The sequence below is a fragment of the Lissotriton helveticus genome, chromosome 1_1, assembly GCF_964261635.1.
Source record: "Lissotriton helveticus chromosome 1_1, aLisHel1.1, whole genome shotgun sequence".
NCBI lineage: Eukaryota > Metazoa > Chordata > Amphibia > Caudata > Salamandridae > Lissotriton > Lissotriton helveticus.
Window position 1 is genome coordinate 1,182,450,759 of NC_136057.1, and position 15,598 is coordinate 1,182,466,356.

General features: G+C 41.9%; 1 protein-coding gene across 2 annotated transcripts in view; it reads left to right on the top strand.

The window, feature by feature from the left end:
* Positions 1–15,598, top strand: part of GSAP (gamma-secretase activating protein) — a 725,614-nt gene that overhangs the window by 201,286 nt on the left and 508,730 nt on the right. For both annotated transcript variants that reach the window (XR_013608568.1, XM_078679324.1), the window contains exon 7: positions 11,409–11,478. Coding sequence is in view for 1 of the 2 variants with exons in the window: in XM_078679324.1 (XP_078535450.1) it covers positions 11,409–11,478 (70 nt within the window). In the remaining variant the exon portion in view is untranslated. The remainder of the gene's footprint in view (positions 1–11,408; positions 11,479–15,598) is intronic.

Sequence of the window (15,598 nt, forward strand, 5' to 3'; positions counted from 1 at the left end):
GTATGAGGACATGACGGCGGACTGTCAGCTCCTTATTGCTCTGCAGAAACCCTTTAAGGCGGTTTCCGCTCCATCCATCGCCAGGTGGATCCGTTGGATCATGACGGAGGCGGGGGTGGATGTCACCAGATTTGGAGCTCACTCCACGAGGGGAGCAATGGCCTCTAAGGCCGTGCAGGTGGGCGGTCGACTGGAGGATATTATGGCAGCGACGGATTGGTCCTCCGAGTCCACGTTCAAGAAGTTTTACTTCAAACCCATCTATGGCGCGGCAGAGCTGGTGGTGGATAGGCTTTAAACCTGCATAATCCTCGCCTCCGTCCTGACATAGAATGAAAAATGTCCTAGCTAACGTAACGGAAAGTTTCAATTCTATTAAGGACTAGGAGGCGAGGATTATCCCTCGACCCACCCGTCATCTTCGTACTTCGGTGAGTAACGACTTACAGTTGGTTTCGATGGGTTATGCTGCTGTTTGAGTTACGGCTGAATACAATGGTGTTATATTCAAGTGTATTAAGTTCTCCTTGACATGGTTTCAATGGTGTTTGATTTGTTCATGGAAGTGCTATATACTGCCTTTATATGCTTCCTTACACGAAGAAGAATAAGATAAAGGTTGTCTTGTGTTGGTTTAGGACAAGACCAGAAGGATTGATGAATTTTTCCCGGGGTTTTTCCTCACAGAGAAGAAGAGGAAGCGGAAGGGATGTCACGGCCAGTTATACTGCGGACACCATCGTCATTGGCTGGCGGTTACTATGGACACTGTGCCCCATGTGCTCATGGGCGCTGTAGTTCCAGAAAAGTTTTGTGATTGGTTTTCTTTGAATCTGCTATTGTAATAAAGAGAAGAAAGGACTGCATAATCCTCGCCTCCTAGTCCTTAATAGAATTGAAACTTTCCGTTACGTTAGCTAGGAAATTTTTAATTCTTGCCGCCTCTCCCTAGCTTGTTTAAAGCTGTCAACGTTCTGCCAAGCACCCTCGTGATGTCACTGCACCCTATGCACACATACACACATTGATGAGGCCACGTCCCATATGTGCTTCAATTTGTCTGTAGCATTAGCGGCATGCTCTAACATCTGATTTTTCCAGTTCTGCTACAGTTTTGTCTTTTGTTTTTTGGCCAGACCGCCCTTTTATGCAAGGACAGCAGTTTTATAATGTATAATGTGCCCACCAGTACATACATTCCATAACATTTTCAGTGTTCAATAAGATCATGCATGTATTTCTGTGACAACTCTTGTGCTGCATACAACGGTGGGATCGGTAGCACATTTTAATCATTGTTTTGGTAACATTGGTCTGATGCTTAGTAACAAGAGAATTCACGGTGCGTTCTATTTATTAAAATGTATACCGTGCTAAATGCATTATCTGAAAGATTGACTGCATTTAGTAGCAGTAGTATTTGAGTTGCTGTGTTAGACCGTGGTTTTTGGATCCGATAAAACTGATATTCTGTAAAGTATTTTTGCAGGAAAGTTGTAATTTGTAATAAGATGCCACCGATTGGCTAATATACACATAATAGCAGTTTGTGGTCTCTGAGTTACTGTTTGGGCTGTACGTAGACTTTTCCATACAATTGTTTTTCTTCACTTTGCTGATGAAGTTTGTCACTCTGTCAGCTGTGCTCGTTTGTATTCTCGATCCTCTGAAATCTTTTAAACCTGATAGTGAACTTCCTTTGCCTTATCTCACCCCAATGTTATCCCAGTAAGTTTCGACTTTATTGATTAAGACACAAGCACAAAACTCTCTTGCTCAAATTGTCGTGCAGGGTCGCAGCCTGATCCTGCCTCGCGTAGTCGACTGTGAGTTGAAAAGTGAGACAGCACACAGTGGTGAGTGCAGACACCTGAGTGTGTATGTTAATTAAATTACTGATTCAGGCCGTACGCGATTAGGGAGCGGTTGTGTTACAGAACTCCCTGTAACTATTAAAGTCAGACCTCCCTTGCCCCACAGGTACGTGCACGCATGATTTCAATTACTTGTTGGTGAGCACAGCCGGCTTTCTGGTGGCCATGCTTGGTTCTTGGTAAAGTATTTCCTTCTATCATAGGTACAAGACATTGTGGGCACTAATTAGATAGCTGTGATAAGTAAGTTTAAATGTAGTTATTGTTTTTCTCTCGTTCATTTTCCATTGTTTATTTTGGCTTCTCGTCTTATTTTTGTTTCAATGGGCAACATATAGAGTAGAATTCAGTTAAAGGCAGCTTACATTTTTATACCCTCTCAGTTTTCTGTTTCTTTGGCTCGAACTAGTTGCTCTACAACATAGCTTAAACCCATTGGCTAAGCCAGTAGCTCTGGCCAGACACTTATAAGGTCCCAAAGGTGAGACCTATTGGCTATGCCAATGCTTCTTTTGATTGTCAGGAGTGGTGATAAGTGCAGGCCAAATCAATAGCTAAATTTACTGAGAGTTTAAGGTGTTGACGAATCAAGGACTGAGTAGAGAGGGGAAGGGATTCCAGATATCTTTCCAAATAGATGTTCTCAATCACCTCTTGTATGGTGGCAGTTTCTGGTTGTAGCCACTGGTCATCTAAATTTCCATGTGATAATATAAGACTCGAATTTTCACCGACATTCCATTTCTCTCCTACAAATTGTACTCTGTAGAGTTCATGATCACATCCAAGATGTTCCAAAATTGCCTTAACGTCTTGATACAGGATTTGCCCATACGAATTAGCCACTTGATAGGCAACTTTCAATCGGGGCCGGCTTTAGGGTGGTGCGATCGGTGCCATCGCACCAGGCGGTGACTTGAAGTGGGGGCGTAATTTTTACAAGTATATTATCATTTTAAAAGCACCTGCTGCCACGTTCCTTGCTTCCAGCAATGTTCAATCATCAATTAAAATGTTAAGATAACCCTGGTGATTAATCGTCTTGCTGGAAAGAGACACGAGGTTTTGTCTAGTAGAAATGTTGACTTATCCTAAGATAGCACAGAGGGTTAAAATGCCTGCTGCTAAGAACGTGTACTATGCAGATAACAAAGTGTATATAATGTAAATAGGTCAGTAGGTTACTTCTGTAAGCGAGCTCTTTTTGTAACTTGTTGTTTATCAGTCAAAATCCTAATATAGAACATTGAGCTATTAACTGTCATCAAAGAGCTTCATGCAAACTGCAAGGTATATGTTCGAGCTAATTGTTTTTTTGCCCAGCCGTTCATTATCCTAATCTTGCGAAAAGGGTTCATTTGGGTAGAAAACAATTATTATTATTAAAGAGAAACCCTAACTATGATGTTATGTTTTGAATTCTGAATATGTGCTTTTCCAGAATAGGGACTCTTAAACTTTATTGCCTACGAGTATCGATGACATGTCACTCATACACCTTGTAGTCATGTCTGATGTAACATTTTCAATACACTGATTTACGCACATATGTGTTGTGATTTAAAGTGCTCTGACACCTTAAATTGTTATGAGTAGTGCTATAAAACTAAATTAATCTGACAGACAGTGGTTATGGATACTTGAGGGGCTCTGTTAAAGGGTGCTAGTGAGGGAATCCGTGCCAGAGGTGGTCATTAGGGGGGGGCGCCAACACACATTACCGCACAGGGTACCACCAGTGTTAAAGCCTGTAGTTCCCCTGAAAATAAGGAAGCTATATATTACCCCCACCTCTCAGGGGGCCAGGCTGCTGTGGTGGCTACCCTCTGAAAATTAGTAAAAAAACGTAATCCAGATCATCTCCTGCTTGATATTTCTGGAGAACTGAACTAGGCACATCGGTATGGACCTTGGAATGAGCAATTATATTACATTAACCTAAGAATGGCTGTAGCTTGGGTTTGTTGGTTAATACTTAACAGCAAGGCCTGTACCTTTTAGTGCAGTTTGCAAAGTTTCTCTGTCCTGCAGGGTAGTTTGAGCTTGTTGTTCCACCACAAGCTGTAATTGATGTTGGCCTCCTGCCAATTATGCCAATAGCCTCTACCACAATTCATCTTTAACAACTATGAAAAGACTACAATGGATTCAGAACTCTACTGCTAGACTGTTCTTACATATAAAGCCACAAGCCCACATTTCCGCAGCCTTGAAAGGCCCTACATCTGTTACTTGTTGCCAGAAGATTAACATTCAAGCGGCTTTGCATTTCCCACGAAACAATGCATGGAACAGGACTGCTCTTCATCAGGAATAAAATCAGCAAATATATTCAACAAAGGAACCTCCTCTCTAGAATGGCACCTCGCCTCAATACCTCGCCAAACGAGAAAAAAAACATAGGTGGCACATCTGTCTCTGTTCAAGCAGCCAAACTATGGAACTCTTTACCTCTAAGCATATCCTCTACCTCCACTCTCTGACTCATCCCAAACCCCATTCTACCACTATGATCCACAAAAGAACCCTTTCTACAATCTTCCTTCTTGAACCACTATTGCATCATCTCAAACCTCGTTTACTATTCAGATCTCCCAAACACGCCTCTCTAAACCCTTCCCTTTGACTCTTCCCCCTCCTCCAGTCTACTTGTCCCAAATGTCCTCCTGCTGCTTTGATCTCAAAATAACACTTTCCCTCCACTATCCTTTTCAGTCCAACTAAAAGACTCACATGTCCACCGCTCAAACTTATTTTTCATATTTCCATACACTAATTAACCTATAATCCTTTTTGGATTCCTGAGTAGCGTGCTACTCACCAAAAAGTGCTTCACTTCATCAGGGGTTGTAAGTGCTGTATAAATGCAATTACAAATATTTTATGACGTCTTCTAATGTTGCTGCCTGCGACATGCTGGTGATTGTCAGAGATCCCACGTCTGACACCACTGTGAAGCGGTTCGACAATCACGACAGGGCTCAGAAGTAGTGTTATTATAATTTGTTTAGTAATAACATAAACAATAAGTTTTTTTATTCATTCATGTGCACTCTGTAAGGATCCCTGTTCCTTAATTAGTCTTCCTGCCTTTGTTCAGAATCGCCACCAGAAGGTTCGGGGGTCCTTCGAAAGAAATAAGAACAGTTTTTAGTGTTTTGGTCTGAAAGTAATGACGATTCCCATCACAAGCACCATGTGCTGTTTCCATATCAACTTTTGTGCCACACAATATAAACACGTGTGATTGCCCCAGTACACCAAGTTGGTATCCACCACTCCAAAACTCTTGAACGCCTATGTGCTGCTGCTGCACTTAGTTGTAATTCCCTTAGGTTTTATCCCCGCTGCCCACGAATACTGCTAGCAGCACTTCACACTGTCCAAAATGTTTGCACTGGTATCATTGCCTTACAGTTTCATAGCCTACCATTGGACATGCTTTTTGTAATGTGATCAGTATTGGGCTCTGTATTAATAATGGGGACATTATTCTTGAACCAGCGGCAGCATTTCTTTTTAATTGACAAAGCAGAGCACGGCGGAGTCTTAGCTCACCTCACCTTCTACCAGCGTTTTTAGCCCACTCTTCGCCGCACCCGCTCCGCGGGTGCCGCTTCACAGGCTGCGGACACCGGACCAACTGGGCACCTTTCTGTGGCGGTAAGGCGGCTGAGGGCGCGAGGCGTCAGCGGGGCTGCGAGCGTGCAGGGACTTCATTTCCCAGAAGTCCCTGCTAGACCGACGGAGAGCTTCCGGTCCGCTCTCCCTGCTGGCCCGCCCCCCACTCCCCCTATATTACAGCTTCCGCCTCCCGCAGCGCGGGACGCAGCCCGGGCGAAGACAGGGCAAAGACTGGGCCGTTTGAGGCCGTTCGAGGACGGCCGAGGACTGGACTGGCCTACCCTCCTTCGCCTATCCGGGGAAACTGTTCAACTGTGGTTGGTGTTGTTAGAATTTTTTTTTGATCCATAGAAGGTTGTATTTGGGTTTTCACTGTTTATGAACATGTCAGTTAGGATAACCCGTAGCAAGACTGGCAAGGGAAACACTTCAATCAGTGGCCCAATGGATGATTTTATCACCCGTACTAATCAGGCAATTGATGAGGAAATTTTTAAGTTACAGTCCCGTGTTTCTCTTGAACTGGCAGCCGCAAGAAGATTATCAGAGGTAATTACTGCCTCGAAAAAATCTTCACTGGGGCATATTGCAACTGCTGTCACCCCGGATAGACCTGCCACTCTTAAATCATTAGTCCTGCAGGCAGAGGTTCACCAGGTTCCAACTCTACAGCTTGTTTCACAGGCTGCAGAGTCTATTGAAGATGCCGGCGACACAATTCCACCTGTATTGTCCCCCGTGAAAAATGTATCTTTTAACTTTTTTAATCCAGCAATTGTAAAACCTTCTGCTGACACGCAGGTCAATAGTTCTAATTTCCCTGACCCTGTAATTTTTAATTCTTCAAGATCTAATCTAGATTTGGGCACCTCCCTAAAAAGGAAAAAGATTTCCCGGTATGCTTATTATGGAAAAAGGGCAAGAGCTGTGCAAAAACCAAAACTGCCCCCTACGCAAATCTCTAAAACGATCGAAGGGATTATTCCTAAGGAACAGATACACGTAGAGGGTGCCAAGGGTGTGTCACTATCTGCTAAAAACCTTATTACCCCTCAGGAAGGGGGTTTAACTGTTGAGGATCAGATAGGGAAGGAAGGGAAGGACGGGGAATTCATAAGCATGGTTTGGGAAACACTTAAGAAATTACTCTCCCCCCTTGCACATAGACTCTCCCCCATCGAAAACAGTTTGTTGGAAATGGAGAAAAGCATCATAGCCTTGGCTACTCTTGGCTTGAGAAGTCTAGAAAATCAGGGCATTGGGGTAGAGGATCCGATTCCACAGGTATCTAATTCTCCTTTACCTATACCTCCACCTGAACGTCCAGTTCCGAAACCACGATCAGTGGGCGTGAATCAAATTGTTGCACCTCAACCTGTTGTCCCTTCCCGTCCCTGTACTAAACTTACCTCAAACCCTACTGTAGTTCCCCCTCCTAAACAACGGCCGACAGAATTTCATCAACAGTATCCCCGGGGTACATCTGAAAAGAATAATTTCAGAGGGGGGTATATCGATCTTCCCCCAGAGGCAAACGACTACGTGGTTGTCTTGACGGGCGTTCCAGAGCTTGAAAATGGCCATCACGAGAACCATTGGTCTTTGAAGAACAAAACAATGCACTGGCTCAATGCAAACCGTGCAATTCCCAATGGTAGGAAGAGTAGAGTGCTGATGGTACGACGTGTTCCTTGGGTGGGCCCTACAAAGAAATCTGTGGTTGGAGATTGTGTAGTGGTGACCTTCGAGGACCCCCATACAGCACGTTATATTTGCTCTTGTCCCAATGGGGAAGGTTCCTGTGTAATTCCTAGACTTCTGTCCTTTTTCTATCCTCCACCCCCTAAAAAACCCCTGTATGATGGTTGGTCATTGGTACAGCGCAATCCTTGGAGGACTTATTCCTCCAATTACCAAGATTCTTCTATGTGCTGGAATGGTCTACCCACCCAGAATAGGTTCAGCTGCCTTGAGGAGGTAGACTGACTTACAAGGCAAGCAACGGTTAATGTAGAATTAATGGCCTCTGCAACTCCGATGTCAGGGCCCCCTGTAAGCCCCCTTGTAATGTCTGATTATAATCACGGACACATGGAAAGTTATCCAAACCCGATATTAGCACATATTGATGATGCTGAGGAATGCGCTGTTGCTATGACTAGTCCCCCACCCAAGGTATCGTTCATAGTCGACCCACAGCAAGATAGTGCAGTTCCCCCCTTGGTACCACCGGTCTTTAATGCTGAACCAGATCCTCCTAGTACTGAGCCAATCCCTCAATTGATTTTCCTGTCATGGAATATCGCTGGAGTGGGCAAAAATCTGAAAGACCCAGAATGGGCAGATTACATTGACACCAGCGATTTCTGCCTATTGCAGGAAACTTGGGCATTGGATATCCCGCACAGGATGGGTTACAAAACTTTTGGTATCAAGGCCACTCAGTCCGGCAGGGGAAGGCCTTGTGGGGGATTGCTCATATGGCTCAAAATCACCTTAACTATAAGAGCTGAGGTTATAGATACAGGAACCCCAGATATTCTGGCTCTAAAAATTGTATCTACCAATGGGGGTGAATATTACATTATTAATGTTTATAATAGACCAATAGGGTACTCTAAAGTCTCGCCCACCCTGGAAATCCTGGATACTTTCATGAAAAGGGTGGTGGGCGAAACTCCTGTAATACTAGGGGGCGATCTAAACTGCAATTTTGAACCGATTCATGGGATCTCAGATATATTTCAAGAGGAAGACCAAGCATATAATATCCCCCAGCTTGACACCCTGAACTATGTCCCCTGTAGCACTCTGGCGGTTCAATTAATGAGGCTAACAGTTGATCATGGCCTCAGAGCGTGCAATGGTCGACTTCCCTCAGATTTTACAAAACAACCTACCTTTGGGAAATCGAATAGTAGATTAGATTTTATCTTTGTCTCATTAATTATTTGGCATTTTATGCTTGATTTTAAAGTCTCACTGAGGGCAGAGAGTGATCACTTTCCCTTGGAACTTTTTATTGACCCGCATATAATTAGTGACACTATTGGTCCGGCACCATGTGAGGTGGGTGCTGATGTCCAATGTGAGCAGGCACATATAATTAATAATAATAGACGTGCTCTAAAATGGCCACATCTTTTAAGTGAGGGTAAGACCCTGGCTGCAGTTTATTCATTGTTTGATAAGACCTTTTCACCCTTAGTAGGACAACCTTTATCTACTGATAACTGTGATTATTTTGTTGAGCTACACACTGTCTTTTTTGATGAACTAAGAGTTCATATGTCTAAATTGCCGAGGAAGAATCGCCAAAATGTACGCGTGGGATGCCATGGAAAACTGTGGTACGACCACGCTTGTAAAATGGCTAAGAGAAAGCTCTTATATGCAATTAGAAGTAAAGTCCAAGATGATGTTAGACTCGCTAGGGAGGAGTACAAGCGAGTTCAAAGGGTATCACAAAAAACATGGGAAGAGTCAATCTGGGCTGAAATGTTGTTTGCTGCTAAACACAATGACAATGTCGGCTTTTGGAGGTTGGTTGCAAATGGGGGACACGCCAGTAGACCCGTGAGGGATTCGTATATTGATGAAATGACATGGGTAACGCACTTTTCAAATCTGTATAAACCATATGATAATGATAACGAGGAGGAGCCCCCATGTCCACTTTCACCACCTGTGTGTCTTGATTTCACTCTGGAGGAAACATACAGAGCAATCAATGAACTAAAAAATAATAAAGCCCCCGGACCAGATAAAGTATCGGGTGACCTCTATAAACATGTACCTGAAGTTTGGGCACCCTATATTAACCGTTTGTTTAATGCTTTGTCCATAAGTTGTAATTATCCTGATAGTTGGCGTGCAGCAGAAGTTGTCCCGATTTTTAAAAAGGGAAAAAGATCTGTACCCTCAAACTATAGACCTATTAGTTTAATGGACATTCTGCAAAAACTCTATGCCAAGCACCTACTATTTAGGATAAATGACTGGTTGGAGGAATCGGCCATACTTTCCAAATTTCAGGCAGGTTTTAGGTCCAAGACCAGTACGCTAGATCAGGTCTTTAGATTTTGTTGCCTGATTTGGAAGTACGTCCAAATTCGGAAAGGTCATTTGTATGTAGCCTTTATCGATCTAAGGGCGGCATTCGACCTTGTCCCTCGCAATCTACTATGGAGAACGTTAAACACAGCCGGTCTGCCAGCAAGTCTATTGGTCCACATTATTGAATTGCACGCTAGAAATCACGCAAACATCAGATGGGGTCCGAAAGGTGAATTGACGCGTGACATCCCGATTAAGCGTGGTGTCCGACAGGGATGCGTCCTGGCCCCCACTTTGTTTTCTATTTTTGTTAATGATGTGCCTGATTATCTTAATGCTTGCAATAACGATTCGCCACAACTAAATGGAGAGAGAGTGCCTGCGTTGCTCTTCGCGGATGATACCATCTTAATATCCCAAACCAAGAAGGGCCTCCAGGCACTCCTAAACTCCTTTAGCAGTTACTGTGTGACCAAAGGACTAGAAATAAATGTTGATAAAACAAAATGTATGGCTTTAAACCCTATTAGACCGGATAAAGGGAACTTGACCCTGAATGGGGAAACTTTAGGTACTGTGGAGAATTTTATTTATTTGGGGGTAGTACTCGATTCTAAATTAACATGGAAGGCTCAAATCGAAAAAAGTAAGGTGTCATATGCCCATAATGTAAAACCTATAATCTGCAGATTGAATGCTAGTACAAGCAAAAGTATAACTCCTGTACTTGAACTTTTTAAATTCAAGATTCAGTCTGCAGCATTATATGGGGCTGAGATATGGGGACCTTGGGCCAAGGAGAGCTTTCAAGGCCTCGATAACAAATTCATGAGATCAATTGTAAGGGTCCCAACCAGCACACCACTAATACCTCTCCATCTCGATTTGAACTTCAAACGAACCGACCACCTAGCTATCTTAAGACCGCTAATGTTCTGGATAAGGACTTGGTCCACTCCGGAACTGGTAGATTACAGAAAGGGTCTTCAAGAAGTATTAAATTTAGATACTTTCAATTCCCTTCGGTGGTTCGGGCATGTTAAAAAATGGTTCTATAATTTGGGGTTGAGTTCATTTTGGGAAAATCCAGAGAATTTACCAACTCTTGCTAAAAATACTGCGAAAAGAGCATATTGGTGCTTTATGAATGATAGACACACTCATGACAGTAGAATTGGCACCCTAACAAGAAACTTCCTAACCTTCAAAAGCGAACCATGTTTTGAACTGTTCTTGGACGAAATAGAGCCGCCCCTAGCCAAAACTCTCTTCCTGAAGTTCAGGTATGGGAACCTCATGCTGAACTCTAACGTTGAGCGTTGGACAAATAAAAAACTGGATTGTCCTAATAGTACAAGTGAGAGATGTCCTATGTGCTCAGATTTATGTAAAGAGAATGAGGTCCATATGTTGTTCATATGTAAAGCATATCTGAAAGCTCGGAAAAGATGGCTCAAACCCATGTGTGCTCTTTTAGGAACTAGATCTTGCTTTGTAGCATACAGGATCCTAAAAACAAATACTGCACAGTTTATTGTATTTAGTATCAGTAGGTTTCTTTATTCAGTGTTTATTGTCCGAAAGAAAATGGGACAGGTGCTTTGAAGATGGATAAATTTTAATAGTGAATCTTGCTGCTAAAAATTTGTATTTTCCCGCTGAATGAATTATGTCTTTGATTTCATTGGTGAGAATTTAATTTTACACCATATTAATGTAATTATTGCCTCAATTGATTTCACGTATATATTGTGTATGAATTGATGAATGTATATATGTGTCTCTTTTATGGCCGTTGGCCGAAATAAAGATTACTTCAATAATGCTAATTTCTAAACTCTTTTTGTTTTGCAGTTTCTTTATCTGGCTGACAGTAAAGAACCCCTTCCTGAAAGCCATCTCCTTCTAATATTGGAAGACAGATGTGGGTATTGCCTGTGGGACAGTTAATTATTACTGATTGACCCTAAATGTATGCTTGTATTTGCTATTTTTTCTTTTAAAGAAGAATAATTATTTTTATTATGCTTGGCTTCCATAGGGAGCCTCTATCGTTTAAACCAGATTCTAAATCTAGTAACTCACTGCTATGACGTAGCAACAGATGATAACAAAACTCGTTACCCACTGTCGCTACTTCATAAAGGCTATCCAGGCCTGACTGACAGGACTCTCTGAGAGCCGCTCATCGCAGTGCTGCGTGTCTGCTTTGACTGAAAGCAGAGGGCATAGCTGCAGGAGGACGAAGGAAGGCAGGGAAACTGGTGTTGGGGGTTAAGGATAGCAGGTAAGGTTTTTTTGGATCAGGGAGGAAGTACTATGTTATGTAAGGTTCCCGCAGTACACCTCTGCCTCTGTGCAGGAGTTGAAAGCAAAAGCAGATGATTTAAAGGCTCATACATAACATAAAATTATAGATGGATAAAAAGTAAATTACTGGCACATTTTTTCTCCTCCAGGTTTTGAGGGATGTGAATATAGACAACTCGAGTTTTGCTCTTGTTGTCCATTTGATGGCACTGAGAGCCCCTCTTTGAAAAACCTCCGAATAATTCATAGTTATGCATCTATAATTCTGTGTGAAATGTTGTCTCCTATGGATTATATAAAACGTTGTGTCTCACCATAAAGGCAAATTGTTGTGGAGGTGCGATATCTGATACCAAATTCCCTGAAACCTTTTAGACCTGGTTTTGTGAATCTCTCTGGAATAGAAAGAAGTCTTTTAACTTTAGAGGATGTTAGCCAATGCATGACTTGTGCCAGGTGAAAGTCCAAGAACGTACTTTCAGAGATGGCATTTTACCCAGCTATTTGCTGGGTCAACAGAGTGTTGGTCACATATTAGATGTGATGTTGGGGACAGGTGATAGAAATGTTATGGGACATCCGCCCAACCCTCTCCTTGTTGCATACACTATCAGGCTAAATATGTGCATTCACAATACTGTTACTTCCCACCTCCTCACTTCAATGTATACTATTCTTTTAACCAACAGATTCATTTTTTTAGCGACTACTTTATTTCTGTCTTAGTCTCAAAATCTCTGACTTTCAACAGTACTGAGCAATGCTTTGACAGAAGCCGCGGAAATCCCTCTTAGCCCTGTGAAATTGCCCAAGAGGGAAACTGTGGTTTACACCAAAAGCATTCAAATCTAAAAACACCCAAATATACTCTGGAATGATCATTTTTTGAAAAACGTCTATTTAGTCTTTCAACCCAAAAATAAAGTAATTCAGAGTAAATGCAGTATTCCTCATTCAGTCACCATAAAATAAGCATGTTAATCACTGCATTATCATTTTGAGTGCACTGCATCCACATTAAGACAGCAATACACATATGACATTATTTGATCCTTAGATTGATTACAGGCAATTATAACCTTTGGGGACGTACCTAATAATGGTGTCATGTATGTATCATCAGGGCAGAAACTGGGATTTCAGCAGGTAGGAGCGAAGCAGCTCCCAAATATCTCTAGGTGGAGACACCTGCAGGAGCAGTGTCCCCTAGACCTTGGAGTTAGGAAAGCAAGTAGTTCGCTCCTGCTCCCAATGGGCATATCTGGGAGGAAGGATTTTCCTCCAGTTGATATTCACTCTTCTTTTTCCCACCAAAAGGGCCTGTGCCACAAATCGTCAGTATGGATTGAGGATATCCTTAATGTAGCCTGAAAAGGTGGTTAGTGTTGTCAACTCCAACTCTGCACATGTGGAATGATAATTTAAGGCTAACTGTACAAAGCAGGTCAAAATCCTTTTTCTTAAACATTCTCAGTAACATCAACCTCATGATGCCTCCAAATTCACGTTTGAAAGACTGGGATGGGGTCTACAACTCTGACACTGAAATACCAACTCCATGCTAAACTTAATAAAATTCTTCTGCTTGTTAAAAAATGTCACATATTCATTATTCTCATATACACACTGGTTTCCTGTGCCCAACACAAATGCCTTGGGCCATTCTAGCTTTGTCAAACAACCCAAATCGGACTGTTTTCTAATCTCAACTGAACAGTTTGAATTGTTCTTTTAGAAACTGTTTGAGGGACTTGCCTAGCACAGACTATGAAAATATTGACCCAGACCTCACTACTTTGCGACGCTATTAAGAAGCTGTATTGATCCAGACAGTTTATTGAGGTGAGTGGTCCTCGAGAAGAGGCTGCTATTTATAGAAAGGAATGGCTCACTTGATCCATGCCCAGGACATTTTCAGACCCTCCTGGAGCACTGAGTAAGGTGAGATGACTACAGTGTCAGCACTGATCCTGCTTCATCAGGGTTCTACCTTTACACTGGTGACAATTAAATTCTGTTGACTAGACTACGTGAGGTTGGCCCTTGACAGAAGCAAATCCTAGTTTGATAGACTCTTATGTGCCATTTTGCCTTGCTTCTTTGCAATGCATATTAAAATGTGGAGTATATCAGAGCAAATCCCTGGCTTTCCTCCTTTAAAAATGCCTACCATGCTGGAAACGCTAAAATGCTGCCCTACATATATAGTTCCTGGGACCTAGCACATCCACATTCATGCAATGTATTATGTAATTAATACAATGAAGAGAACAATGCCTCAGTAAAATCGAAGCATATACACAGGCATCAGAAAACTGGAGTGTGGTATATGGACCTATTTCTCTTTAATGTATTTTGCTCGTCCCAAAGCACTGGTGGGACTTAGATTAGTTGGATAGCTCTTATCATTATATTGTAACATGCTGTTGAGAGCTTACGTTAATTAATGTTCTTTAACCTTGTTGCCTCACGATATTGACAACCAGCTACCTGACCTGAAGATGATCCCTTCCAATCTCAGACTGAAGGGATTGAAACGTTAATGAATTTTTCAGTAGGAGATGGGATCTATTTAGGTGATTCTATAGATCCTTAAACAGCTAAAGCTTGAGATTTAAAGGTTGAGTATTGAGCATTGTATAGAGATCGAGAATTAGTGAAAAAACAGTCAGTTGTTAGGCACTGGATAATGAGAGCGCCTATGGTTCTGAACACTGCCTTGCCATAATGAGAGTATGAGAAGGAGATCTGCTATGGCACTGTTCATCCCTTCTGATGACCACACTGTAGGCCTTGCAAGTGATTAGTTCATTAACTGAGAATGAAACGAAGGCTCTGAGGCTGGAGACCTGCAGATGTTGATGAAGCCATATATGGTAACAGTTGGCTATTGGGTAAGCCCTGCTAGAATGTGGCCCTTGTACTAGAGGGTATACATTTAAAGTTATTTAAACAAGAGATGGGTATGGTGACCCTTGAGGTAGTAACTCTGAGATGAATGTCCTTACTGCTGTTACTGGTAATTGCATTTTGAGATTTTTTTAAAATTGTGATGTTATTAGTGTGTGTTTTTTTAATTTTGTGTGAAATAAAAGTCTAACTAACTTAAAATGTACACCTATATTGTATTCATGTATGCATTTTTATTTCTTTTGCTCTCTTTTGTAGCCTTGGCATTGTCTTAGTTACTGTCAAAGAGTTTTTGACGCCCTATTTAATATATAATAAAGTATACAAAAAATTGACGGATGAAAAGCTTGAATTAACCTCCGCTATTGGCAATTACTTGGGCCCTCATCCTAGTCCATTGTTATTTTGCACACCATGCCACCTCGATGATTTATTTGATTATCTTGCCCGTATTTCCTTTCCTGATTATCAGTTGATGTTTAATTGTCCCGAGTCCTATTAATTGAAAATTAATTCCATTATGAACAATGTTTTGGACAGCTTCATGTTGCTGGACAATGATCTTGTCCCTCAGAAATGTACCCTTCCTCAAATTGTCGTTTAGACCTAATGCATGAGTTATTTATGAATACCTGTCTGATACTGGTTCTCTTAGACACAAATCTGAAGTAGATCTTTTATGAAAAAAGATTGGAATTTCTCCTGCTCCATCCTTTTTGGCACAAGATTTGTTTAAAAATTCATAAAACTTCACGGGCTGCTGATAATATACAACCGCTATTTTTTTAGTTTATAATAGATTGCAAGTAAGCCCTAGTTGAAGT